At 54.6% G+C, this 23,525-nt stretch overlaps 2 protein-coding genes across 9 annotated transcripts; both read left to right on the forward strand.

Moving 5' to 3' along the window:
* Positions 1-740: 740 nt before the first annotated feature.
* Positions 741-7,439, forward strand: PATL2 (PAT1 homolog 2). 8 transcript variants are annotated; one of them, XM_085071129.1, is made up of 19 exons: positions 741-1,326; positions 2,105-2,207; positions 2,328-2,629; positions 2,751-2,819; positions 2,926-2,991; positions 3,391-3,558; positions 3,675-3,764; positions 3,979-4,133; positions 4,249-4,335; positions 4,406-4,544; positions 4,659-4,779; positions 4,861-4,958; positions 5,266-5,310; positions 5,465-5,613; positions 5,862-6,021; positions 6,301-6,441; positions 6,518-6,615; positions 6,711-6,860; positions 7,063-7,437. In XM_085071129.1, exons 2-19 carry the CDS (start codon positions 2,153-2,155, stop codon positions 7,100-7,102), a joined length of 2,133 nt encoding a protein of 710 aa, XP_084927255.1. In that variant the 5' UTR covers positions 741-1,326; positions 2,105-2,152; the 3' UTR covers positions 7,103-7,437. The 8 variants fall into 8 exon arrangements, with proteins under 8 accessions (XP_084927255.1, XP_084927254.1, XP_084927251.1 ...); XM_085071128.1 differs by lacking the exon at positions 741-1,326 and adding an exon at positions 1,459-1,578; XM_085071125.1 differs by lacking the exon at positions 741-1,326 and adding an exon at positions 1,481-1,636 and having other exon boundaries at positions 7,063-7,438.
* A 3,529-nt stretch (positions 7,440-10,968) lies between these two features.
* On the forward strand, positions 10,969-23,300 carry SNX1 (sorting nexin 1). The gene is made up of 15 exons (XM_085071136.1): positions 10,969-11,140; positions 14,229-14,331; positions 15,199-15,335; positions 15,892-15,958; positions 17,003-17,046; positions 17,952-18,093; positions 18,571-18,649; positions 18,902-18,977; positions 19,690-19,803; positions 19,929-20,022; positions 20,945-21,150; positions 21,812-21,955; positions 22,298-22,378; positions 22,684-22,755; positions 22,881-23,300. The coding sequence occupies exons 1-15, from the start codon at positions 11,009-11,011 to the stop codon at positions 22,929-22,931; spliced, it is 1,542 nt and encodes a 513-aa protein (XP_084927262.1). The 5' UTR covers positions 10,969-11,008; the 3' UTR covers positions 22,932-23,300.
* The last annotated feature ends 225 nt before the right edge of the window (positions 23,301-23,525 follow it).

A 23,525-nucleotide genomic window follows, 5' to 3' on the forward strand; every position in this document is an offset into this window, starting at 1 on the left:
GGCTTTTCCAACCTAAATAGGGGTAGAAGAAACCAGTTGCAGAAGATTTTGCATCCAGGGCCAGTGGTGGAGTACTCTACTATGGTGGAGTAGGCTGTGCACCTTCCTTTATTAACCTCTTTCAAAGACTGTGCGGAGTGTCTTAGTCCAGTGGCCATGGGGTGAGGGACTGACTGTTGTTTGAGCACAGCGCAGAATCCCTGACATAAAACCTGAGAATTCCAACACCAAAGAACCAGGTTTTCTGGTGCCTCCTCCAGAAGCACTGTAAACACCAAAGCCCAGCTAGGCTGGGAATGCCGCTGAGTGTCCCAGTAAGGCTGCTTGGAGGGAAAAAAAAGGGAAAAGAAAGGAAAGTCACTACTAATGGGGAGAGAACAGCAGCATGATGTAAGTACCAAAACACTAAGTCCCTTTAGAACCTGCTTTCTTAATGCTACTCTTTAAAACACAAATCAACAAAGTGTGTATGGAGAACATCCCAAAGGCAGCAGGTAAATCAGGAAAGATGAAGCAAAGGAAAATCCTGAAAACACTTGTTATCAGTTCCCACTGGCCTAGCTCCTTCTGGGTTTGCTGCTCACCCAGTGAGCAATGCTGGCCAGACAGCTGAAAACACGCAATGTTTTTCTCAGTGTGAGATAAACAGATGCAGCTGCAGCCAGAGCCTTATCAGTGATCTCAGGGCTCCGGTAGAAATAATCCCTGAGTGCTCCATCGGTGGAGGAGTTGTTATCAGGGTCACCACCCTGGGAGTCACCACCCTGGCCCAGCTGACCTCCAGGCGAATCTGGCTCTGCCCAAGTGGACAATCCCCTCGGGGAGGGGATGGCAGGACATGGATCCTTTCCATGCCCTTTGGGACATGAATCCCTGGCAATGACTCTACCATAACCTGCAACACCTGTCAGATTTTCCCTCCAAAGAGAAGCACAACTATTTTCCCATTATGTTTTTAAAAAGCCACAATGATTTGGTTAGAGCAGCCAAATCTTCCATTTTTGGGGGCATTTCTTATTTTATTGGCAGAATATTGGGAAAATTATTTTGCAGTGGATGACATGACCAAAGTGCTTCTGGCATTCAGGGGAATAAGGGAAACCTGCTATGCTTTATGTGATGCAGAAATTTACAGTGTTAGTGTTGACACCTGTGCCCGGTGTCATCTAGACACTACCAGAATATTCCAGCTGGACAGACCACATCCCACCAGTTTTCCATAATTCCTCAGAAGAGTATCATCTCTGAGAACACCATGGCAGGCAGGGAGCGACGGGAGCAGTTGGAAAAGCCAAGCTGGAGTGTTCTGTGCTCCGAGAGCCGCAGGTGGGGTTACTAAACCTCCTCATTCTCATTTCCTCGGCCCCGGGAATTCCTCGCGTGGGGGAATGGCGAGGCGAGTGCGCAGGCGCAGGGTCCCCATGGGCGCCGCCATACTGTACGGCAGACACAGGTGCGAGGCCCCACTAGGCGCCGCCATGCTGTACGGCAAGCGCATGCCGGGGTGACGGGGGCGGCCCGTAAAAGGCGGCGGCGGGGGCAGCGCGGCCCCGTAGAGGGACCCGGGACGGACGGAGGGTGGGTGTACGGGAGGAGGAGGAGGCGCCGCGGGATGGCAGAGGGCGGCCAGCCCGTTGTGAGTGCCCGCCCTGCTCCGCTACCCCCTCCACGCTGCCACCTCCCGGCGTACTGCCCCCTCCGCGGTGCTCGTTCTCCGAGGCTGGCGCTCCCCGGAGCGGTCGGTCCCGGAGCAGACGCTGCCCTGGAGGTGCTGGTGGGATGCTCTTCCCTGCTTTGTACTCGCATGCCGCTCCTGCCCTCGTAGCGGGTGTTTACTCTGAAGCCTAATGGTGTCTCGGCACCACGCTGGTGCCGTCCCGTGCCGGCATTCGCTGGTGCCGGCAGCTTCCGTGGGCTGAGCCTGTGGGTCCTGCCCTCGCTGGCAGTGCCACGGGCTCCTGCTTTTCCCTTTTCCAGCTGTGAACCCTGAGGGCTGCCTGGCACCCCTAGTAGAGGCGGGGGGGGGAGGTTGGGTGCTCCCAGCTTTGGGAGCACGTTAAGGTTACCTCTCCCTTAGTGAGGACTCTGCTGCTTCCAAATCCAGATCCTCGAGGATTTCCTGCTGGTGGAAGATGCGCTTCTGCTGGAAGAGATGGCTGAGGAGGATGAGGAGCTTGACCTGTACAACGAGATGACTTTTGGGTTAGGTAAGGCCTCAGGGGAGCCCTGGTGTTGAGGAGACCAGCCAGCAGCCCACAGGGGAAGCAGAGACCATAGTGGTCTCAAGCATTCACCCACCCTGTTGTGCTCTGCTTCCCTCCTCCAAGACCGAGACTCCACAGAGGAGGATGTCCCAAAACTCTTGGTGCCACCGGAGATAAGCCCTGAGGTGGCCAAAGCATTGGCTGAGGCAACTGGAAGAACAGCTGAGCAGCTGGAGGAGCTGGGAGAGCCCCAGGAGGAAGGTGGAATAGAACTGGAGGTGGAGCAGGTTAGCTCTGAGTTGGAGGAAGAGGTAGAGGAGCTGGGGACTGAGGAACAGGAGGAAGAGGAGGAGTGCTTTGAGGAGCCCAACAAGCTGGGAGACCCGGCAGTGATGAGAGCTGTGCAGAGCAAACCCACACTGGAGGTGACGTGTGAGGGGAGAGGGGGGTCCTGCTGCTTCCCCTTCCATCCCCACACCTGTGGGTCCTGCCCCACAGAGGGCACTGGGGGAGGGAGGCAGGCTTTTAACTCCCCTTTCCTTGCAGAGCCAGGACTCGGCAGTGCTGGACAGCAAGATTGGTACTTGCTGGGGGGAGTTTGGCAAGGAGGACATGGTAAAAATGTCCCCTCCTGTCTGGTGATGAGGCTGAGTGGCCCCTGTGGTATCCCCTGCCCTCTTCTGTTCACTTGCCTCATGCCAACCATCTCCCTGTTTTCCAGCTGGTGATGGATCCCACGGCATGGGCCTCCTGCCCTGGCAGTGTCCCACCCCACCTTGTGCTGGAGGTGGGTACCCCCAGCCAGACCTTCAGGGAGAGGCCAAGGGCTCCCCACTACTCTAGTACAAGGGTCACACAGGGAATTTGGTGCAACTGGGGCATCTCAAAACCCTCATCATGGCTTTGGAGGTTCATGGATGTGTCTTGGGTGCCAAGGCTGTGGGTACCCACCCAAAGTAGAGCCTGCGTTTGAAGGCAAAATTGTTGAGTTTGTGGGGACTGGGACCCCCATGCTGGGTGTTCCTGTGGGTCCCCAGCTGCTCCACACTACCAGGGTGGGAGTCCAGCTGGTGCATGGTCTTGGTTGAGCAATGACCAAAGGTTTTGGTGAGCTGCCTGATGCTGGGGGAGCTAAACTGTTCCCAGCTGTGTCTCAGTCCCACCTGCTGCTACCTCTTCCCCACAGGATAAAGCCATCCTCCAGATCCTGGAGAGGCCCCCACCATCCACTAACATGGCCCTTGACTTCCTCGGCTCCCCTGTGCAGAGGGGCTATGGGGGCTCTCCTCGGCTCAAGCGCCCTCACTTAAGGCAGATGTCCCCTGGTTCCTTCCCCCAGTGCTTTGTCCAGCAGGTAACAGGGTGTGGGGGGGAGGTCTTGCATCCTTTCTTTCTCTTCCTCCCCTCCCTGGAGGTGCAGCTTTGAGGACTGGCTTGTCCCAGTGACACCTCCTGTCTCCTGCTCTGCAGCAGGCACCCCTGATGCTTCCTCGCTCCCCATGCTCCCCTCGGCCCTTCCTGCCAGCTTGCAGACCCCCTCCACTCTTCACTCCCAGCCAGGTAATGTGGTGGGCTTTGAGCCATTGCCATGGCCCCACTGAGGTGGCCCTGGAGTGGCAGGGTATAGGGATAGTGGTGGTTTCTGGGAGGTACCACTTTGTCAGAGGGTGGCCCCAGTGGGGATGGGAGCCAGAAGCCAGCACGGAGCTGGCTGACCCCTCTGGGATGCTCAGAGGGGAATGCTCAGACCCTTGATCTCCCCTTTCTCTCTCAGACTGCAGGGTATGCACCTCCGACCTCTTTCCAGCCTGGGTCCCCCACCGTGGGCAGCCCACCGCGGCCCCTGGCCATGCACTTTGGGCCCATGTCCCCATCTTTGGACCCTGCTCTCTTCTTCAGCCCCTCAGCCATGGGCCAGCTGAACCTCAGGTAGCAGGAGTGGGGTGTTGGGGTGGGACTGGAAAGGCCCCACAAAGCAGCTGGGGGGTCACCCCACTCTGGGGGTGTCCCAAAATTCCCCTTGACCCTTGTCTGGTGTCCCCAGCAGCACACCCAGCCACATGACCCAGCTGCACCCCCAGCACCAGCGCATCCTGACTCAGCGGCAGCAGCAGGGCAGGCAGGCACAGAGGTACGGGGTCTGTGGGGTGCAGGGGGGACTCTGGGCAGTCACAGTGGGCTGAGGTCTTCTTCTGTGCCAGTGTCTCCCCCAAGAAGCTGTGGTCTCGTAAAGTGGACCCTCATGCTGGGCTGATGACTTCCAAGGAGAAGGACTGGGTCGTCAAGGTGGAGATGATCCAGCTGCAGAGTGAGAACATGGATGATGACTACTACTACCAGGTGAGCTCCTGCTGGCAGCACCTGCAGCTTGTTTGCCTCAGGGCAGGGCTTTGGGAGTCTGAGGAACCCTCTAGGGCTCGTGGTGGGGACTCCTGGCTATGCCTGTTGTTACAGTCCTATTACCACCGGCTGGAGTGCAAACAGGCAGAGGAGGAGCTGCTGGGCGGGCGCAACAAACAGGAGGCCCCCAAGCTGGTCACGCCATTCATCCAGAAAGTGGAGACCTATGACTCTGGTGAGGGGCTGGGGCAGGTACTGGGGGGGCTGGGTGAGGAGTTCTGAGGCGTGGTGTCACTGTGTTCCCCCTCTCCTGCAGTGGTGCGCATTGCCGGCTCCCTGGGCCAGGTCGCAGTGTCCACCTGCTACAGCCCTCGCCGGGCCATAGATGCTGTGCACCATTCCCTCGTGGAGGAGGTAGGTGAAGGAAAGCTGGGCTGGTTTGTGCCCTGAATTGCAAGGAATGCTGCTTTAGGAGCTGCCCTGCTCAGTGGGATGGGGCACACTGTTGGAGGAGGTGCCACCTCAGCAGTGGCAGCTTGTGCCTGGCCAAGGGGTGGGATCAGGCTCTGGCCAGTTGTAACTGGCTATGGTTTCCCCATGGAACTGCTCTGTGTCCTGAAGCTACTTCTGATCCCCAAGGAGCACCTGGCCCAGAGCTGGGCTGGTGGCAATGTCTGGGGCTGGCTGTAACACTTATGCTTTCCTTTCTCCGCTCCAAAAGGCTGCAGGGAGCCACCGGCTGCGGGCGCTGCACAGGATCGAGAAGGTGAGTGAGTGGTGATTTGGGGCAGGGCAGGATGGTCCAGGTGCTCCATTTTCATCCAGGGATTTCTCTAAGGGGACATCTTGGGCAGGGTCCTGGATAGCCGTTTGGTAGAAGATGCTCCAAGCTTCCTCCTTAGCCTGTGCTGTTTCTCCAGCTCTTCCTGCAGCTGATGGAAGTGGAGGAGGCACAACAGAAAATGTCCCTGGGCCTGGGGGAGAAACAGCCCCCCAGGCAGGAGCAGAAGAGACAAGAAGTAGAGAATATCTACCAAGCCTTGAAAATCAGGGCTTGCAGCAGCGAAGAGTGAGTCTGTGCTGTGGGGAGAGGGGAGTGGGTAGCATGTCCTGGTCCTTATGGATCTGAGATGGTCATGGATGGAGCAGGTCTGGGTCTTACAGGAGGGTTGGGTCCTTCCCTCCATGAGTCACCGCGGCCTGTGCTGACCCTGCCCATGAACCTCATCCTCCCGTGGAACTGATGCTGGTCCTTTTGGATGGACAGAGATGCTCCAGGTCCCTCAGGATTTGTGCCAATAGAGCCTTTGTTTCCAGGGAGGCAGAAGATGAATTCCTGCAACTGCTGTGTGTGCGGAAGGGCAAGAAGCTCACGGCCCGGCTGCTGCCCCACCTGACCCAAGAGCATGGGGAGAAGATCCTGCTGACCATCACCCACCACCTGCCTTTCCTCATGAAGAAAGACATGCTGGATGAGGCGAGCACCTCCAGCCAGGGCAGGGATGGCCCAGGCTGTCTCTTTCTTCCTCTGTTCTTGCTGGGGGGGGCACCCTGGGCAGTGAAGTGGGCCTATCTTGTGGGGTTAGCATGAAATAGGAGCCTCTTCCCATCCTTGGGGAGGAGGAGAAAGGTCTCCAGGAGTTGGTCACCAGCAGTCCCGGTGGCAGTGCTCCTCACCCCCAGGTGCTGGGATGGGGCTGTGGCTGTGACTGGTTGAAGGGTCTCAGATTCCTGCTCTCTCCTCTGCCCTGCCCAGTCTCTCCCCCTGCTCTACAGCCCATTGAATGCAGTGGTGGGTGGGATGACCTTCAGCAAACTCATCGAGGTCCTGCAGGAGCTGACCCATCCTCTGCCCGAGTCTCCGGAACTCCCCCTTACCATGGCCTTGAAGAACCAGGTATGTGGCCCCGAGCCTCATCATGTCCCTGGGTGCCACTGCTGTTGGCTGTGACACTCCTGGTGCTTCCCTGCAGTTCGGCATCTCCTTGCTCTACTCTCTGCTGAGCCATGGAGAGAGGCTGCTCTCATCAGATGCGCCACTGAAGCCACGCAGAGGGGACTTCGAGGCATGGTGAGGGACTGTGTGAGCTGAGGGGAGTTTTGTCACTGCTCCATGGGGTGCTCACCCCTGTGCTGGGTGCTTACCCCCTGTTCTGGTGCCCCCAGGACAGACACGGTGTACCTGGTGGCCCGGGAGCTGTCACAGCTGCCCAAGGCCTTGCTGGTGGAGCCTCTCTTCTTGCCCAGCAACCTTCTCTCGCTCTTCTGCCGCTACCTGGACAAGCAGACTGTCCACCACCTGGAAGCTAAGATGGAGTGAGTCCCACCTGGAATGGCTCCCTGCCTCTCCTGGGGATCCCCCGGAAGATGAGCAGCCAGCACTGGGAGCTCATTGCTTCCATAGCCCCTTGGAATTATCTCCAGACCTCCACTGGGCTGAGCTGATCCTGGTGCCTTTGTCCCACTTCTTTGGGACAGGTCAGCAACCCAATATTCCAGCCTCATCCTTTCCTTGCAGGTGCTCCCCACTGTCCTCAGAGGCTGCCATGTTATGCTGAAGCCCGGTAGCTGGGGCTGGCCGTGTTGGGGCCAGGCAGGGCCTGATGCCATGGCTTTGGAAGCGAACACTTACTCTGGTGTGGGGCACTCTGGGTGACACGGGCAGTGGTAGGGCTGGCGCTGAGGGGCTATGCCACCCTGTCCCAGTGCCCGGGAGCACGGGGGTGGGGGGGTGTAACCTATTTTGGCCTCGCCTCTGGCAGCGGTGGGTGCTGGGTCACCATGGGGGCTGAGGCAGGGTCTGCACAGGGGTGCTGGCAATGCCTCGTGGCAGGGGGGGGTTGTTTACAGCACATTGTGTACAGCACTTGAAATAAAAAGGTGATTAATGAGCTCCTCTGGCTCCTGGGGGCAGCTTATATTGGGTGCATTGTTGGCAATGAAGACCCCTGGCCTGGGATGGGGATCCAGCAAAGAGCAAGGAGAAGAAGGGAGGGATGCTCAGTGGGTCAAGGGGGAGAGAGGAGTGCTTGGAGAGGGGATCAGAGGACTCACATACCTGGGAACTGAGCACCCAGGGAGTGGAATGGGCTGGAAAAGAAGGGATGTTGTTGGGTGAGATGAGTTAGAGCTCATCCTGATAGGGAAGTAAAGATCTATGCAGGCATCTGGCAGCACATGGGAAAGATGTGGTGGGGGTTCTTAAACATATATGGGTGTGTAATAAAGGACCTGTTGTCTCTGATGAGCTCCCAAAGGCTATTCAGTCTGAAGTCTTCTAGTCACGGCCACAATGATGTAGCTTGAGGCATCTTTCTGAGCAATTTTGACTAGTCCAAGCTGATTTTCACTTTTGCATCTGAGGCTGAGCAGGTGCAATGTCTACTCCCACTGTGGCAATCTTTGTAGCTCCTGCCTGGTTTTATGGGGGCATTTCCCCTAATCCTATAGGACAGCTGGGAGCAGGTCACTGCCACCCATCTAGAGGTCTAAACCTGACGCCCAAAGCCTGGTGTTTATTCAAAAGAGGTTTGCAGTAGAAAGTGGTCTCATCCTCAGACTGCCCAAGCTCTTACTCCTAGTGGAAGAAACTATTCCTTTAAAAGGGCATTCTTCAGGGACTAAAGGGAGAGTTTACAAAGAATAAGGATGTGAGGAGTTGGGTGGGATTTATCTCCACTACTTATCAAGGTAGCTCAGTTTCCTCTGCTTCAGAGTGCAAAGTCCATCTGGCAGGACCTCCCAATCCTTCTGGCAGCTGCATCTCCTCCTGCTGCCCCTCCTGCCCATCTGAAAGGATGTATATGCTCCTCACACTTTATCCTTAAGGAGTTTTCTGGGACAGCTGTGTTCATCCCTAGCCATCCTCTTCAAAAAATGACATTGGCAGGTTCTCTGTGGGATGAACCCTTCGTTCCAAATCCAGTGAGGCAGTCTGGGAGGATTCCAGTGTGGGGTCTCACATGCCAGTGAAAGAATGGACCTTGCTGTTACATATCCCAGAGAGAATTTCAGGCAGGAGGGAATTAACAGCTGCTTGTTGATAGCAGGAATGGGGGAGGACACCGGCAAGTCCTTTAGATAAGGATAAGCTGTGTTATGTTTTCTGTTTGCTCCTTGCCTGGGAGCCAGCACAGAGGAAGGATGGAAGTGTGACCTGGCTGCAAGTATGTACCTAGACCAAGTTCTCTAGCATGGAAGGGTTGGAGGTGTCTGCTGGATTTTGCTGCTTCATTACAGGAGACAGCTGAGGGAAAAGAAGGAAAATCCATCTCTGCTACTGTCCCATAGCCAAGGGGCTCACAGCACCCAGTGCTTCCCCCCTGGAGAAACAGACCCTCTCCATGGGGCAGCACCCAGGAATGAATCCAGCTGAAGGGTGTCTTGAAGGTCAGGGATGCCCAAATTGTTCACCTGCATCTGAATATTCTCCCTCATTCCAGAGATGATAGAAGTCCAGGGTGTCTCAGACAGCTCTGCTTTTCCTGCTGCCCTGCCCAGTTCCTCCTGATGCTCTCCTGAGAAGGTTGCTGGTCCCACAGGATGGTGGTGACCCATGACTCTGAGTGGGTTGTCCCTGTCATGGGGATATGGGGCTCGTCTTGGGGGTATGGAGCTAATAATGTATCAGGCTAATCATGGGATGTCTTGAGGGTATGGGGCTCATCCTGGAATGTTTTGGGGTGTATGGAGTTCATCCAGGGATGTCCTGGGTGTTGTATGGGGTTAATCCTGAAGCATCTTCAAGGTATTTGTCTCATCCTGGGATATCTTGGAGGGTATAGAGCTTATCGTAGGATGTCTTGGGGGCTGTGTATGGGGCTCATCCTGGGATGTCTGGGGGTTAATATGGAGTTAATCTTGGGTTGTCTCAAGGGTACAGGGCTCATCCTGGGCCCTTTTCAGGATATGAGACCATTCTGGATCTTGGGGGTTGTAGGGCTCATCATGAAACATCTTGGATGTTGTGGGGGGTTAATCCTGAGACATCTTTAAGGTACATGGCTCATCCTAGGATGTCTTGGAGGGGGAGTATGTGGGTCATCCTGAGATTTTTTGGGGGGGGTTATGGGACTTATTCTGGGACATCTTGGGTGGCACAGGGCTTATCTTGGGATGTCCTGGGGGTTATAGCGCTCGTCCTGGGATGTCTTTTTGGGAGTATGTGGTTCATCCTGCGATGTCTTGAGGTTATGGAACTCATCCTGGGATATCTTGGGGGTTGTATGGGGTTTATCCTGGGATGTTTTTGTAGGTGTGTGGGGTTCATCCTGGAAATCTTCAGGGTATGGGGCTCATCCTGGGATGTTTTTGGTGATACAGGACTTAATCTGAGATGTTTTGAGGTGTATGAGTCTCATCCTGGGATGTCTTGGGGTATATTCTGGGCGTTTTCAAGGTCTGGGGCTCATCCTTCAACATCTTGGCGGGTATATGTCTCATCCTGGGATGTCTTTGTGGCTGTGTGGGGTTCACCCTGTGACATCTTCAGGGTCTGCGACTTATCCTGGAACATCTTGGGTGGGTATATGGCTCATCTTGGGACATCTTCAAAGTATGTACAGAGTTCATCCTGGGACATATTCAGGGTATGGGGTTCATCCGGAGACGTCTTGAGGTATGAGGCTCATCCTGGGACATTTTTGTGGGTTACAGGGCTCAACCTGGGCCATTTCCAAGGTATGGAGCAGGGTATGGACTCTCTTGGTGGGTGCATGTGGCTTATCCTGGTATGTTTTGGGTATAGGACTTATCCTGAGATGTCTTGGAGGTTGTATGAGTTCACCCTGTGATATCCTCAGGGTGTGAGGCCCATCCTGGGACATCTTGGGGGCTATATGGCTCATCCTGGGATGTCTGAAGTGCTGTAGTGTGGCAACACGGTAGGGCTCATTCTGGGATGTCTTGGAGGTTGTACGGGGTTCATTCTGGGACATCTCCAGGTTATGTGGCTCATCCTGGGATGTTTTCAGGGAGTACGGGGCTCATCCTGGAATGTTTTTCTGGGGGGGAAAGGGACTCAACCCGGGATGTTCTGGGCGATACGGGACCACTCCCTGAAGTATGGAGGAGACAGTGTACCACTCCCCGGGGTATCGAGAGGACACGGGACCTCTCCCCAGGCTTTCGAGGAGACACGGGATCACTGCCCGGGCTGTCGAGGGACCGCAGCCATCTGAATCGGACCGCTGAGGAGACACGGCGCCCCGAGTTCGCCCACTTTTCCCCGGGGGAGTAGAAACGCTCCCCTCTCCGCGGCACAATGGTACGGCCGGCACCCCTGTTTCCATGGTGACGGCGCGACGCCTGCCTGTGGCGGTGCTCATTGGCTGTCGCTGCCGGTGGGGGCGGGGCGGGCAGAGGCGGTGCCCAATCCGAAGCCCGTCCGCAGCCGAGGCCCCGCCCCGCGAGTTAAGGCGCGGCGGGCGCTTCCGGCGGGGCGGGCGCGGGCGGAAGCGGCGGCGATGGCGTCAGGCGGCGGCCGCGGCTCCCGCTCGCCCTCCCCGGCCGAGCGTCGCCCGCCGCCCTTCCCCGAGCAGCGCGGGCCGGGGGCCCCCGACAGCGACTCGGAGGGCGAGGACATCTTCACCGGCAGCGTGAGTGCGGCCGCGGGCGGGGCGCCGCCCCAGGGGCGCTGCGGGGCCGGGCCCGTGTGCCAGGGGTTGCCCCCTGTCCCCGGCGGGGCGTCCTCCGGGCTTGGTGAAAAAATAGGGAGGAACACTCTCAAATCCCCCACTATAAAGGAGGAGCGATGCCTCTGGATTCGTGTCCCTTCAAGAGGGATCTCGGGGGGCTGCGAAGAGAGAGAGCCGCGGGGCCGAGTCGGGGTCACGGAGCGGCTCCCGTGGCTGTGGAATTGAAAAAGGGCTCATGCTCGGCTGCTCCCCCGTTTCTCCGAGATTGTAACCTCTCCGTTCCTATAGAACTGCTGCCTAAGGCCAGGTTGGATGGGACTTGGAGCAGCTTGCTCTGATGGAAGGTGTCCTTGCCCACTGCAGGGGGTAGAACGAGATGGGCTTCAAGATCACTCACGACCATCCCACAGTGGCAGCCACAGCTCAGCCTCTTTGCTGTGCAGTTTGTTAGGCTTCACGGGGGAGGAGAAGTCTCCTGTGCTTTCCCCCAGCATCATCAGCTCTAGTCCCCTCAAAATCCAGGGGGTGCTGGCATGGCACTCTTAGTTTGAGACTGAGGGTGGTGTGGGGGGTGAGGTGACAGGAGGCATCTGGTGTCCTCTGCTCACTAGGGCCTTGTACTGGGCTGTAGGAGGGTCTTGGAGGGCTTGGTGGTGTTTGTTCAGCAAACCAGGTGCTGCTGCATAAGTCCATGCTGAAGGTGGAGGTGTGAAGGGTGTCAGTGTCTTTCTTTGTTTCCAGCAGTCTCCTGTGCAGAAAGTCCAGGTTGCTGAAGGCTGTTGGCATTGACTTGTGCTGGCATTGTCTCAGCTTTGCTCCAGGCAGGAGGGGAGGTAAAGCACTGACTGGTGCTTTCCCAAGCTGAATACCTCCCCAGTCAGCCACTGGCCTCTGGTCCTTAGGATCAGTGTCTTCATGGAGCAAGGATCTCAGCTGGCGGGGCTGTGGAAACTCTTCCATCAGGCTGGAGGCTGGAATGCTGTGGGGTTGATTTTCTGAGCTCTGTGAGCCCCTGCCCAACTCACCTAGATTTTTTCTAGCCTGCCTGATCTGTCTGTGGCAGAAAGCTCTCCAGGAACATTCTACAGTTTTCCAGCCCAGGGATGCCTCGAGTGGACTGTGGCCATGACCAAATGAACCTGCTGTGAATGGCCTGACCAAGCTTCTCCTGCCACTGTCACAAAGCCAGAGCTGTTTCTGCTCCTCTTCTGGTGCAGCTCCTGCCTGGTGTCCTTGAGTCATGCTTGCATTTCCAGTGGGTTTGCAGCAGGGAACAAGGTAGATTTGGGGGAATGTGGGTAGATTGTGACCTTGTGAGGGTGAAACTCACACTGCTCTGGGCAAAACAGCAGCTGGGTTGCATGTTTGTAAAATAACCTGGGAAAGTTCAACCCTGGGTCTTGCAAGAGGAAGGTGCTGGTACCTATGGCAGGCACCTGGTCATGGAGATGGTCTGGAACTTCTCAGGACCTTTCTTCGGTGAAGAATTGGAGGATGTAGTAGGTGGCTTGATGGTTTGTGGATCACCAAATGAGGAGAGCACCAAGTGCTGTGTGACTTCATGGGAATTACACATCCCTGTGCTGGAAAGGGAGGCTGGTGAGCCACAGCAGCTTATCAGATGTTTGGTTTTGTTGTGGAAGCCACTATCGTAACTAATATTTGGCTGTTCTTGTGACCTGGTGGCTTTGCTTGTCTCTGCCCTTGAACGCTAGAAAAACACTTTCTGGGAAGTAGGGGAGGCAGATCCGCCCGGCTGGCGGCGTTCAGGTGGCTCAACAACCACTGGGCATCGCCAGCAAGGAAGCGTTTGGGTCAGACCTGAATGGAACCAGAGCTGGACCTCACCTGTCTGTTGACAGAGGTTGGATCCCTATGTGATCACAGCCCTTTCTACGGATGCCCCAAAGGATCAGCTCTTCCCAAACAAGTTCTGCTTCCCTGTGGTGAGCATCAGGCCAGCGCAGGGGGACAGATGTCTGCCCACACACAGGGGTGCTGAATCTGGCCCCAGAGATGGCTGGTGTCTTGTCGTGGGCTGATCTAACGAGGCCACAGCTCCTCTGTAGCAGCAGATGGAGAAGTAGGAACAGGGTGTGGTGCTTTCATGTCTGAGGAACTAAATTTAAGGCAAACTGGGAAGCAGTTATGGTAGGAAAACACTTTGTCCATGTGCAGTGGGGTTCTCTATGAGCCTGAAGATTTCCTGGGGGAGCAGAGGAGCTGTGTGAGCCCTCTACTCATAGATCACCACTGGTAGTGGTCCTCTTGTTGGCTTGGACACTAGTCTGAGGGACCCTGGAGCCTGGGGGGATGTTTGGCATGGGGGTCTCTGCTCCCTGCTCTCCATCACTAACAAACATAGCTCGTGCCTTTGACTGCTGTGATCCAAGCTGGGAGCAGTCCCTCCTCTAGGAAAATATCCTGAAGTACAGGAGAACTTTCCATCAAGTGAATGTTTCGATGGTTATTTTTTTTTTTTACCACCCAAAGACATGAGCCCACCTCAAAGAAGAGCTACATCAGCACGGCTCCACTGCTTCAGAAGTGACAGGATCCGATGGTGCTTCCTTGCTGGAGAGAGTGCCAAGGAGCTGTTGGTTCGGAGTCTCTAATAGAGCTGCATTTACTGCCTGTCAAAGACCTGTTCTGTTCTCTGCCAGGACCTACAGGATAGCACTTGCTGTCCCCTTCTTCCTTGGAATATCTCTCTGCCTGCAAAATGAGAGATGATTTGGGATGCAGACACCCGTAACAGAAATGCAGGGGCAGTTCTGTCTTCTTGTGGGGAGGACTGGTTGGCATAAAAGCTCTTGGATTAGCTGTCCCCTTGTCCCCAAGCCTGCTCCCAACAGCCAAGATGGTCCTTTTTGGGTGGAAACTGGCTCCAGAGTTCAGTGTGACACTTGTCCTTAAAAGTGACAGAGAGGGTGATGCTGAAGGGTGGGTGGAAGAGCACAGGGTGGGGTGATGAGGAAGGTGGCATGCTTGCCCTTCCATCTCTCAGCATAAATGACCTCATGTTTTTGTGCTTTTAATGCTCTCACAGAGCAACTCCCTGGCCCCGAAAGCAGAATCTCCTCTCCCTGTGAGCAGCTCCTCCAAAGAGAATGGGGTTCATGTGGAGCAGGATGATCAGGACCTATTTGCAGGTGAGTCTGTGTGCGCTGGGCCTCTCTCAGCTCCAGGCCTGGAGTGATTGACCTAAAATATCCATAACCAAATGCAGATCACAAGTCCTTATCTCAGACTCATGTTCGAGTTTGCTTGCTCTGGTGTTGTGTTTGGGAAGGTTGGAGCAGCCTCCTCCAGATCTCTAGGATAATCCTGCCACAGGACTAACTGTTTAGGAGCTGAAGAGCGTTAAAATGGGGGTTGCTTGTGTTTGCTTTAGCCCTGCGGTGGTGAGTGTCTCCTCAGAGTTAAAGGATTTTCCTTCTGCACCTTCTCCTGCCTCTGTGCCAGTGGAGAAAACATCTCTAGTAGAGACCTGGCTGTTCCCAGGAAACAGGAAACACAACCCTCCTCATCAGGGGAAAATGAGGAGGGTCAGACCTTCCCCAGACCTAGCATGATGGGCTGAGAGTGAATTCTGGGCACATTTGCTAAGAGATGGAAGTTTTTACATCCTCCAGGTGGAGAAGTGGCCTGGGAAGCAGCCTTCCTCCCAGGCTGGCCCATGTGCCAGGTAAAATCCAGCTTGGCTTTAGCTGTTCCAGGGTGCAGCTCCTCTAGCACACAGCAATGATGTGATCAGTGAGAGGTGATGCCTGGCTCCTTCTGGAATAAGAAGTTCATTGGATTAACATAATGTTCTCCAGCAGGATTGATCAAATGCTCTTATTGCAGTGATGATGCTTTGTCATGCTCTTCCCAGCGCTTACAGGTGTCCTCCCTATGTATTTCTTTGCTAATTAAGACTGTTGTTACTCCTTAGATCCCACGAATGCAAGAATATTGCAATTGCCTTTCCAGAAACTCCAAGAGAGAGGCTGACCCTTGCAAACTTATCTTGACAGATGCCACTGTGGAACTGTCCCTTGACAACACACAGAACAACCAGAAGAAGGAGGTGGCCAAAGCATCGAATCCTTCACCCTCATTAGACATAGCTGCAAGTTCTTCTACTAGAAACCTTTCAAAGAGCTATGAGGAGGTGAGAATTACTCTTCCAAACTGTCCTGCAGATTTCAAGCTGTTTTTGGCAGGAATCTGTCTGTGTACTCAGTTGAAAACATGAATCCTAAATGATGTAATTAATATATAATTGCCTTATTGAATGCCCTGATTTGTATCTTGGGCCATCAGTCTGGGACTGATACCACTGACTTGGGGCTCAAGTGAGCCCCACTGACCTGCTGGTGTGGAGCTCATTCCTGCTCATGTGGAGGTCCAGACTGCTTCTGAAGCTCTGATAGTGGTGGATCTGGTCCTGAAGTCCAAGCTGTGAAGCAGAGCTCTGCAGTTTCATCTTGGGGCTGAGCACTTTGCGCATCAGTCTGGGCAAATAGTGGGGTAGGAATGACAAACCCAGTTTGGGATCCTTGCGGGGACACAATGAGGAGCTGGAAGGCTTTATAGAATGGCCTTGGCCAAACTGAGGTGCCAGAGGTGCCTTGGCAGGGGGACAAGCTCACCGTAATGGTTTGGGGTGGGTTGAACTCTGATTTCCTGGGTTTGATTTGCTGTCCCTGTGTGCTTTCTCCAAACAGCTGGAAGAAGAGGAGCAGGAGGACAAATTTGACCTAACTGTGGGTGTGAGTGACCCGGAGAAAGTTGGTGAGTTACTGTCCTGCACGGTGAACAGGGTTAGATGAGCCAGGCTTGGCCCTGCAGCTGTGGCCTCTGGGCTGTCCCCAAGCACAAACTTTATCCCAGAATAACTTCTGTAAAACTTCCTCTAGCATCTCAAAGAAATGATGCTGCACGAAGCCTAGGGTGAGAACAAGCAAGGCAGAGCCAGGTTCTGAAAAGCCTGGAGCCAGGTTTTTGGGATTCTTGGTTCCTGGCACTGTGTTGACCAACTTGGTGTGACTTCCAGGCATCACTGCCCTGGGTGGAGCTGGCATGGGGTAGGCAAAATTCCCTTAACCTGAAACTAAGTGCATTATTCCATGCTCTGGCATATTCCCTGGAAGCTGTGCTTGCCAGAGAAGCAACTCTGGCTTCAAAGTGGGAAGCAAGAGGGTTTCTGTCTATTGAAAGTGGGGTCAGAGTGTCATGACCAGCCACGTGGAAGGTAACATCTGATCCCAGCCAGCAGAGCAGGCTCACGAGTGGCAGCTTGTTCCCACTCCATGGCTTGTGATCTCTGGAGCTGGAAGGTGTAAATCAGACATATCTTACGGGTAGCACCAGAGCTCACAGGATGCCCTTCTGTTGAACTGCCAGGTGAACAAGGGGATTTCTGTGTGAGCTGGAGCAAACTGCCTGTGGTGTTCCAGGATCCAGCTCCATGCAGCCTGACTTGCATCCTATGAATAGACTGTTTTATGTGCCCCACAGCCTCCGAATTGTTGGGGTCTGAGCAGATGCGTGGAGCCAGCCCAGACGCTGCCAGCACAACAAGTGCCCAATTGTCAGCGCTGGCTCCCATAGGAAGTGTGGGGAGGGATAAGCAGGTTGGGAAGTGGCTGCTGGGCAGGAGTCCAGGGCCACACAGCAGGGTGCTGCCTGTGGTTCTGCGGGAAGATCCAGGAATCCATCAGACCCAAAATCAGATCACTGAGGCAGGAAAAGGTCAGGAGCCTTGTTCTTTGTGTTCAGGGAATAGTGGAAAGTGCTGGAGTTGTGATCCCAACACCTTGTTTCTGTTTTCTGTAGGGGATGGCATGAATGCCTATGTAGCCTACAAAGTGTCAACACAGGTATGTCTAACCCCTCTATGTCTGTTTTTCCATGCTTAAAGGCAGCTGGACTGTCTGTCCTTAGCCAAGCCAGCAATGACCTAAATAAACAGGAGGCCTGAATGCCTTGTTCCATGGATTCAGGAGTTATAATCCACAAAGGCTGAGCCTAGCTGAGGAATAGGGTTGGAATCTATTGAAAGGAAAACTGGCTTTATTTTCTCAGCCAGTTACCTCTTTGCAGTCCTGGCTGATAGGGATGCTTAGCGTTGGAGGGAACAGCAGGAATGACATCCATTGGGAGAGTCCTGGAGCCTGGGGCTGCTGCTGAAGGTTCTGTGCCAGAGGCATCATCAGGTTGAGCTGACCTGACCTCAGCACTCGCTGCAGAGCTGCTGCTGCTGCAGTTGGATTTGTGTCAGGACCTGCTCCCCTCAGTTTCCATGAGAAATGTAGCTGCTGGAGGGCTTTGGAGTCCTGCTCTGGGCGCTGGAAAGTTGCTCCAGCTTCATACCCTGTGGTATGAAGAAGAGACTAGAGCACTTTTTATCCTTAATTCCTGCTGTGCAAACACAGTCCAAAGCACCGGTGGCCTCTGTAGTCCTTAGGTGTCCCTGAGGGGTGTGTGTCCCTGTTCCCATGTGGACCAGGGATGATGGGATTAGGCAGTGGGCAGGGCTTACTAAACAACCCGTGGCTGTAGGAACAGCTGCTCGTTATTAAGTGCCATTAATGCTGCTGCTGGCTCCAAGGAGAGCCCAGTTGGGAGGGAAACTGTGGAAAACCTGGGCCAAAACTTGCTCTGTTTGCTGCTCACCTCTTGCAGAACTGGTGCTGTCCCACTTCATACCAGAGGTGTCAGCAGGCACAGCTGGCAGGGCCAGGCTTCCCAGGGGAGTGTGACCCAAGTGTCATCTCTCCCCCAGACCAGCATGCCGATGTTCAGGAGCAAGCAGTTCTCAGTCAAAAGGAGGTTCAGTGACTTCCTGGGGCTCTATGAGAAGCTGTCGGAGAAACACGCCCAGAACGGTTTCATTGTCCCTCCGCCGCCTGAGAAGAGCCTTATTGGTGAGTGATGAGCTGCACAGCACCATTGCTGGTCCTTGACAGCTCTCGTGGATCCTTCTGATGGTGAGCTCTGTGCCTGAGGACAGGCCTGCAGCAGTCTTGGAGCTGTGACAGGGAAGCTGCAGAGGAGCCAGGGAAAATAATCTGGGTTCTATGGCACAGACAAAGCTCTGGGGACATACTTGGAGCTCTGGCCTTAAATCGTTCATGGAGTTCACAGATGCCTCCACACCTGCTTTGAGGAATAAAATGTATATAGTGTCACTGAATTGCTGTTCACTTGAGTCCAGCCCCATTGCTTTGCCTCTTTCCGGCATGTCAATTCCTTAGGTATGAACAGATTTCAAATTTCCAAAGTGTAGTTCCTGTTGTAAGATTCCTCTCCTCCACTGTCACCCTGATAGTCTGTAATAAACTGCTTTACCTTGTGTATGGAGTTTAAAGCAGCTCATTCATCACATCTTCCTTCTGTGCTAGGCATGACCAAAGTGAAGGTTGGGAAAGAAGATTCCTCCTCTGCAGAGTTCCTAGAAAAACGTCGGGCTGCTCTAGAGAGGTACGACCCCATCGGCTGTTCCCGAACCAAGTGAGGGACCTCAGAGAGGTCTGGCAGGTCTGGTCTTCATGGTGGCATCTCTAAACTCCCCAGGGAGGTAGGAAAATTGGTGGGTGAATTAGAACAGTTGTTGGTTCTGATTTCCAGCTTCCCAACTGCTATTCTGGAGTAAATACCGAGCTGTGTTGCTGTGATGGCTCAGAGCCAGGTTTGCTACAGCGTAAGTAACTCCTGGAGTTGTTCCTCCCACAGGTACCTTCGGAGAGTGGTCAGCCATCCAACCATGCTGCAGGACCCGGATGTCAGGGAGTTCTTGGAAAAGGAGGAGGTCAGTAGGGTGGAGTAAGGCATCCTTGGAAATGCTGAAGGAAATGGTACATGAGCAGTTAATGAGGCAGGATCCTGCAAAGCTCAGCAGGCAGCAGCAGAACCCTGTAAGAATGGGAATGGGAGTGGGAACTAGTGTGGTGGGTTGATACCAGGTATCCACCAAAGCTGCTGAACCATCCCCTCAGCTAGACATGAGGGAGAAAATAAACAAAAGGCTTGTGGGTTGAGGTAAGGTCAGGGAGAGATCACTCAACAATTACCTCACGGGCAAAACGGAGTCATGGAATGACTTGGGCTGGAAGGTACCTTAAAGCCCATCTCATTACACCCCCTGCCATGGACAGGGACACCTCCCACTATCCCAGGTTGCTCCAAGCCTCATCCAGGCTGGCCTTGGACACTTCCAGGGTACCAGGGGCAGCCACAGCTTCTCTGGGAAACCTGTGCTATGGCCTCACCACCCTCACAGCCAAGAATTTCTTCCCAATATCTCATCTGTCCCTGCCCTCTGGCAGTGGAAAGCCATTTCCTCTTGTCCTGCAGGCCTTGTTTCAGAGTCCTTCTCCATCTCTCCTGGAGTCTCTTTAGGCACTGGAAGGGACTCTGAGGTCTCCCTGGATCCTTCTCTTCTCCAGGCTGAACACCCCCAGCTTTCCCAGCCTGTCTCTGTCTCCTCCTATGGCAAAGCAAACTTTTCCATTCCTTTCTAGCTCCCAAGAGCAGTAAGCACGCAGACCCTGAGTGGAGCAGGAATAATGAAGATGTTCAACAAAGCCACGGATGCTGTCAGTAAAATGACCATCAAGATGAATGAATCAGATATTGTAAGTGTTGACCTCTGGGCTGTCCCTGTCCTCAGTCTGGAGCCATGTGTTCTTCCCAGCTCCAGCTCTGGGTGCAGGGAAAAAACCCCACCTGTGGGAATTAGCTCTGGATTTACCCATTGCAGTGGTTCGAGGAGAAGCTGCAGGAGGTGGAGTGCGAGGACCAGCGGCTGCGGAAGCTGCACGCTGTGGTGGAGACGCTGGTGAACCACCGGAAAGGTGACCAGAGCAGCACCTTGTGCTCTGGCGTTTGGGCTGGGACAGTGCCATGCCTGGGGGAGGTCACCAAGGCCAGGTGTCCCCGGCACACTTCCAAGGAGGTGGGACAGTGCTGTAAAGGACTCTGTCTCTTCCTCATGGGAGACAGATGTAAAATGGTCACCCCAATTCTTCTGTCCCACTCCAAAAGCTTGGGGTGGTAGTGTGGAAGGGAGCCTGTATCCTGTGGGATTATAGAATCCTAGGATGGCTTGGGGCTGGAATGGACCTTAAAGTCCATCTTGTCTCCCCCTGCCTCCCATGGACAGGGACACCTTCCACTGTCCCAGGCTGCTCCAAGCCCCATCCAGCCTGGCCTTGGGCACTTCCAGGGATCCAGGGGCAGCCACAGCTTCTCTAGGCAACCTGTGCCAGGGCCTCCCCACCCTCACAAGGAACAATTCCTTCCCCATATCTCATCTATCCCTGCTCTCTGGTAGTGGGAAACAATTCTCCCTGTGCTGTCACTTTAGTCCCTTGTCCCAAGTCCCTCTCCAGCTCTCCTGGAGCTCCTTTAGGCGTTGGAAGGGGCTCTGAGGTCTCCCTGGAGCCTTCTTTTCTCCAGGTTGAACAACCCAAATTCCCTTAGCCTATCCTCATGGGAATGAAGGCTGCTGCAGCAAACCTGATCAGAGCTGGCCTTATTTATTCCTTCCCAGACATCCTCTGGGAGTGGGGATATTTTCCTTCCTCTGAATGTTTTGACTGACCTCTGCAAAGCTGTGCCTGTCCTTCTGCTCTGCTGCTTCTCTTCCCCTCATGGCTGGAAGCTGCTGGCTCTTCCAGCTGGTATCTCCTGGGGCTATGCAAAAGCAGCTCCAAGGGCTGAATCCTGGGCTGGGGAGCACCTGGTGCATCTCCTGACTTTCATCCTGTTCCCCAGAGCTGGCGTTGAACACAGCCCAGTTTGCCAAGAGTCTGGCCATGCTGGGAAGCTCAGAGGACAACACAGCCCTATCCCGGGCATTGTCCCAGCTTGCTGAGGTGGAGGAGAAGATTGAGCAGCTGCACCATGAACAGGCTAACAATGACTTCTTCCTCCTGGCTGAGCTCCTGGGGGACTACATCCGCCTTCTCTCGGTTGTAAGGGTAAGGACTCCTTTGCTCCTGCTCCCCCTACCCATCTTAGGCTTAGGGATGCCAGGAGGTCTTCCAAGCTCAAGCACAGGACATGGCAGAGGGCACACAGGGCATGGCCTCTTCAGGCAGAAGGAAAACTTGCTGATTGTCCAGGTGTGCACTTAGGTTGGAAAATGGTTGTAAGTGAGGCCTGGCCATGCTGCTGTTCTTCAGAGGGGATGTGGAGCAAGTTCATGGCTTATGAGGGACCCCAGCCATTCCAGAGGTGAAAGCTGAGGCGGTGAGCTGGGAACCTATGATCCAGGTGGTAAAAATAAACCTGCCAAGTGCCTGCTGGGGCAGAGCCTAAGTCTTGATTTTCCTGGACTTGGGCATCAAGTCCATGCAGCCTATCTGGTGCACTGGGAAGAAGCAATCCCATGGGAGCAGCAAGTGCAGCAGGCTGACCCTTTCCTGCCCCAAACACATCCTGTCACGGAGGCCAGAATGCCATATCCTTGATCCACTGGTCCGTATGGGAGCTGTGGATGCTCCAGAACAGGACCTGGTCTGTGTTCTGGCTCAGCTTTGGTCCAGGACCTCTAGTGTCCCCTTGCTGGGAGAACCCCTTGGAGCCATTGCCAGTGTAGCGGCAGCACAGAGCTCAATCTCTGCCCCTCCTTCCCTCCAGGGAGCCTTTGACCAGCGCATGAAGACCTGGCAGCGGTGGCAGGATGCCCAGACCATGCTCCAGAAGAAGAGGGAGATGGAGGCCAGGCTGCTGTGGGCCAACAAACCTGACAAGCTGCAGCAGGCCAAGGATGAGATCTCCGAGGTAGGGAATGGAGCATGGGGTCTCTGTGCTGCTCCTGCCCTCTGTGATCCAGTGGGGAATCATCTGGCCTGGGAAATGGAAGTTCTGTGCTGGGGAGCACCTCCTGAGCAGGAGGGACAGGTGTCCTTAGCACCAAGGGCTAAGCCAGCCTTGAGCGAGGCTGCGGGAGGGGCTGCTCGTGGTCACACCTCCCGTGACTTCCATGCCAAGGTGATGACAAGACCTGGCGGGTTCTGCTCCAGCAACACCTCTCACATGTACAGTCATGGCTCCAAACCCCTGTGGAGAGGGGGCAAGAGTTCCTTCCCCTGCCCCAAAACAGCGCACTTCCTCTCTCTGCAGTGGGAGTCCCGGGTGACACAGTACGAAAGGGACTTTGAGCGCATTTCCGCTGTCATCCGCAAGGAAGTGATACGGTTTGAGGTACGTTTGGGGCAGCCCTCGGCGCCTTGGAGCTGACCTGGGCTCCTTCCCCTGCTCCTGGCACAGCAGCATCCCTAAATCCTATCACATGAGCTGGGGCATCGCTGAGGGCTTTTGACTAAGGGGGCTTTCTACAGGGTATCTGTGAAAATGAAGGTGGGTGGGCAAAAATCCTCTGTGTGCCTTGTGCTGGTCTCCTCGTGGGACCCTGGGAGGAACAGGAAAATCCCAGTGGTTTCTCCTTCCCCTTTCCAAAATCTGGAGGGTTTTGGTGCTTGGTCCAGCCTCATGCCCATCTCTTGCAGAAAGAGAAATCCAAGGACTTCAGAAACCACGTCACAAAATACCTTGAGACGTTACTGAACTCTCAGCAACAGGTGAGTGGTCCCTGATGTGGTTTTACCTCCAAGTTCAGGCCAAGCTTGTGAACCCCTCAAGCATGACCTCCCCCACTGCAGCTCCATCTTGAAGGCTCCTGACTCTCTTCCTCTCCTCCGTGCAGCTGGTGAAGTACTGGGAAGCGTTCCTGCCCGAAGCCAAGGCCATTTCTTAATCAGACCAAGTGAACAAACCTGAATTTTGCCTTTTTTTTTTTTTTTAAATATATATATACACTATACCTCCTCCTTTTTTCCATGTGAGCGACCCCTCGTTCCACATGCTGGAGCTGGTAGAGGTGTCACCCCCACCAGGTGAGCAGCTTGTGAGCCAGTAACTCTTCTAACTATATTTTTCATTTAGCAACATATATTTTCTTACTGAAGAGAAACTAGTTTTCCTGCTTCCAGACCAGACCCGCAGCCAGGGGGTTAATGAGATCTGGCAAATATCTATTTTTCAGGCTGGGTTTTAGGGCTCTAATGAATTATCTTACTCCTGCAGTGCCATTAAAATTCTGTAATAAAACTTCTATCAGGGCAAACAGGCTCTGGGTGTTGGAGGTGGGAGTGGGGAGGGATAACGGTGCATCCTGTGGACGGCGAGGGAGGCAGTGAAGCCTCCCTCGTGTTGTGACGGGACAGAGGTGACCTTGGACACTGCTCTGGCCACCTGTCCCCGTTCCTGATTAGGCTTTGGCTCTTTGCCTTGCTCCCAGCAGGAGCTGTTTTTAGGATCTGAGCTCAGTGGGGCTCTGTAGCAATCCCAC

The sequence above is a fragment of the Lichenostomus cassidix genome, chromosome 10 (assembly GCF_008360975.1).
Source record: "Lichenostomus cassidix isolate B80296 chromosome 10, HeHo_3.0, whole genome shotgun sequence".
Lineage (NCBI taxonomy): Eukaryota > Metazoa > Chordata > Aves > Passeriformes > Meliphagidae > Lichenostomus > Lichenostomus cassidix.

Excerpts from the sequence above, each read along its gene's own strand:
- SNX1 (XM_085071136.1), top strand. The coding sequence starts at position 11,009 with ATGGCGTCAGGCGGCGGCCGCGGCTCCCGCTCGCCCTCCCCGGCCGAG. Across the intron at positions 21,151-21,811 it reads GCCTTCTCTCGGTTGTAAGG|GGAGCCTTTGACCAGCGCAT; the intron begins GTAAGGACTCCT and ends CCTTCCCTCCAG. Across the intron at positions 22,756-22,880 it reads TACTGAACTCTCAGCAACAG|CTGGTGAAGTACTGGGAAGC; the intron begins GTGAGTGGTCCC and ends TCCTCCGTGCAG.
- PATL2 (XM_085071125.1), top strand. The coding sequence starts at position 1,613 with ATGGCAGAGGGCGGCCAGCCCGTT. Across the intron at positions 2,820-2,925 it reads AGTTTGGCAAGGAGGACATG|CTGGTGATGGATCCCACGGC; the intron begins GTAAAAATGTCC and ends CCTGTTTTCCAG. Across the intron at positions 6,861-7,062 it reads CACCTGGAAGCTAAGATGGA|GTGCTCCCCACTGTCCTCAG; the intron begins GTGAGTCCCACC and ends CTTTCCTTGCAG.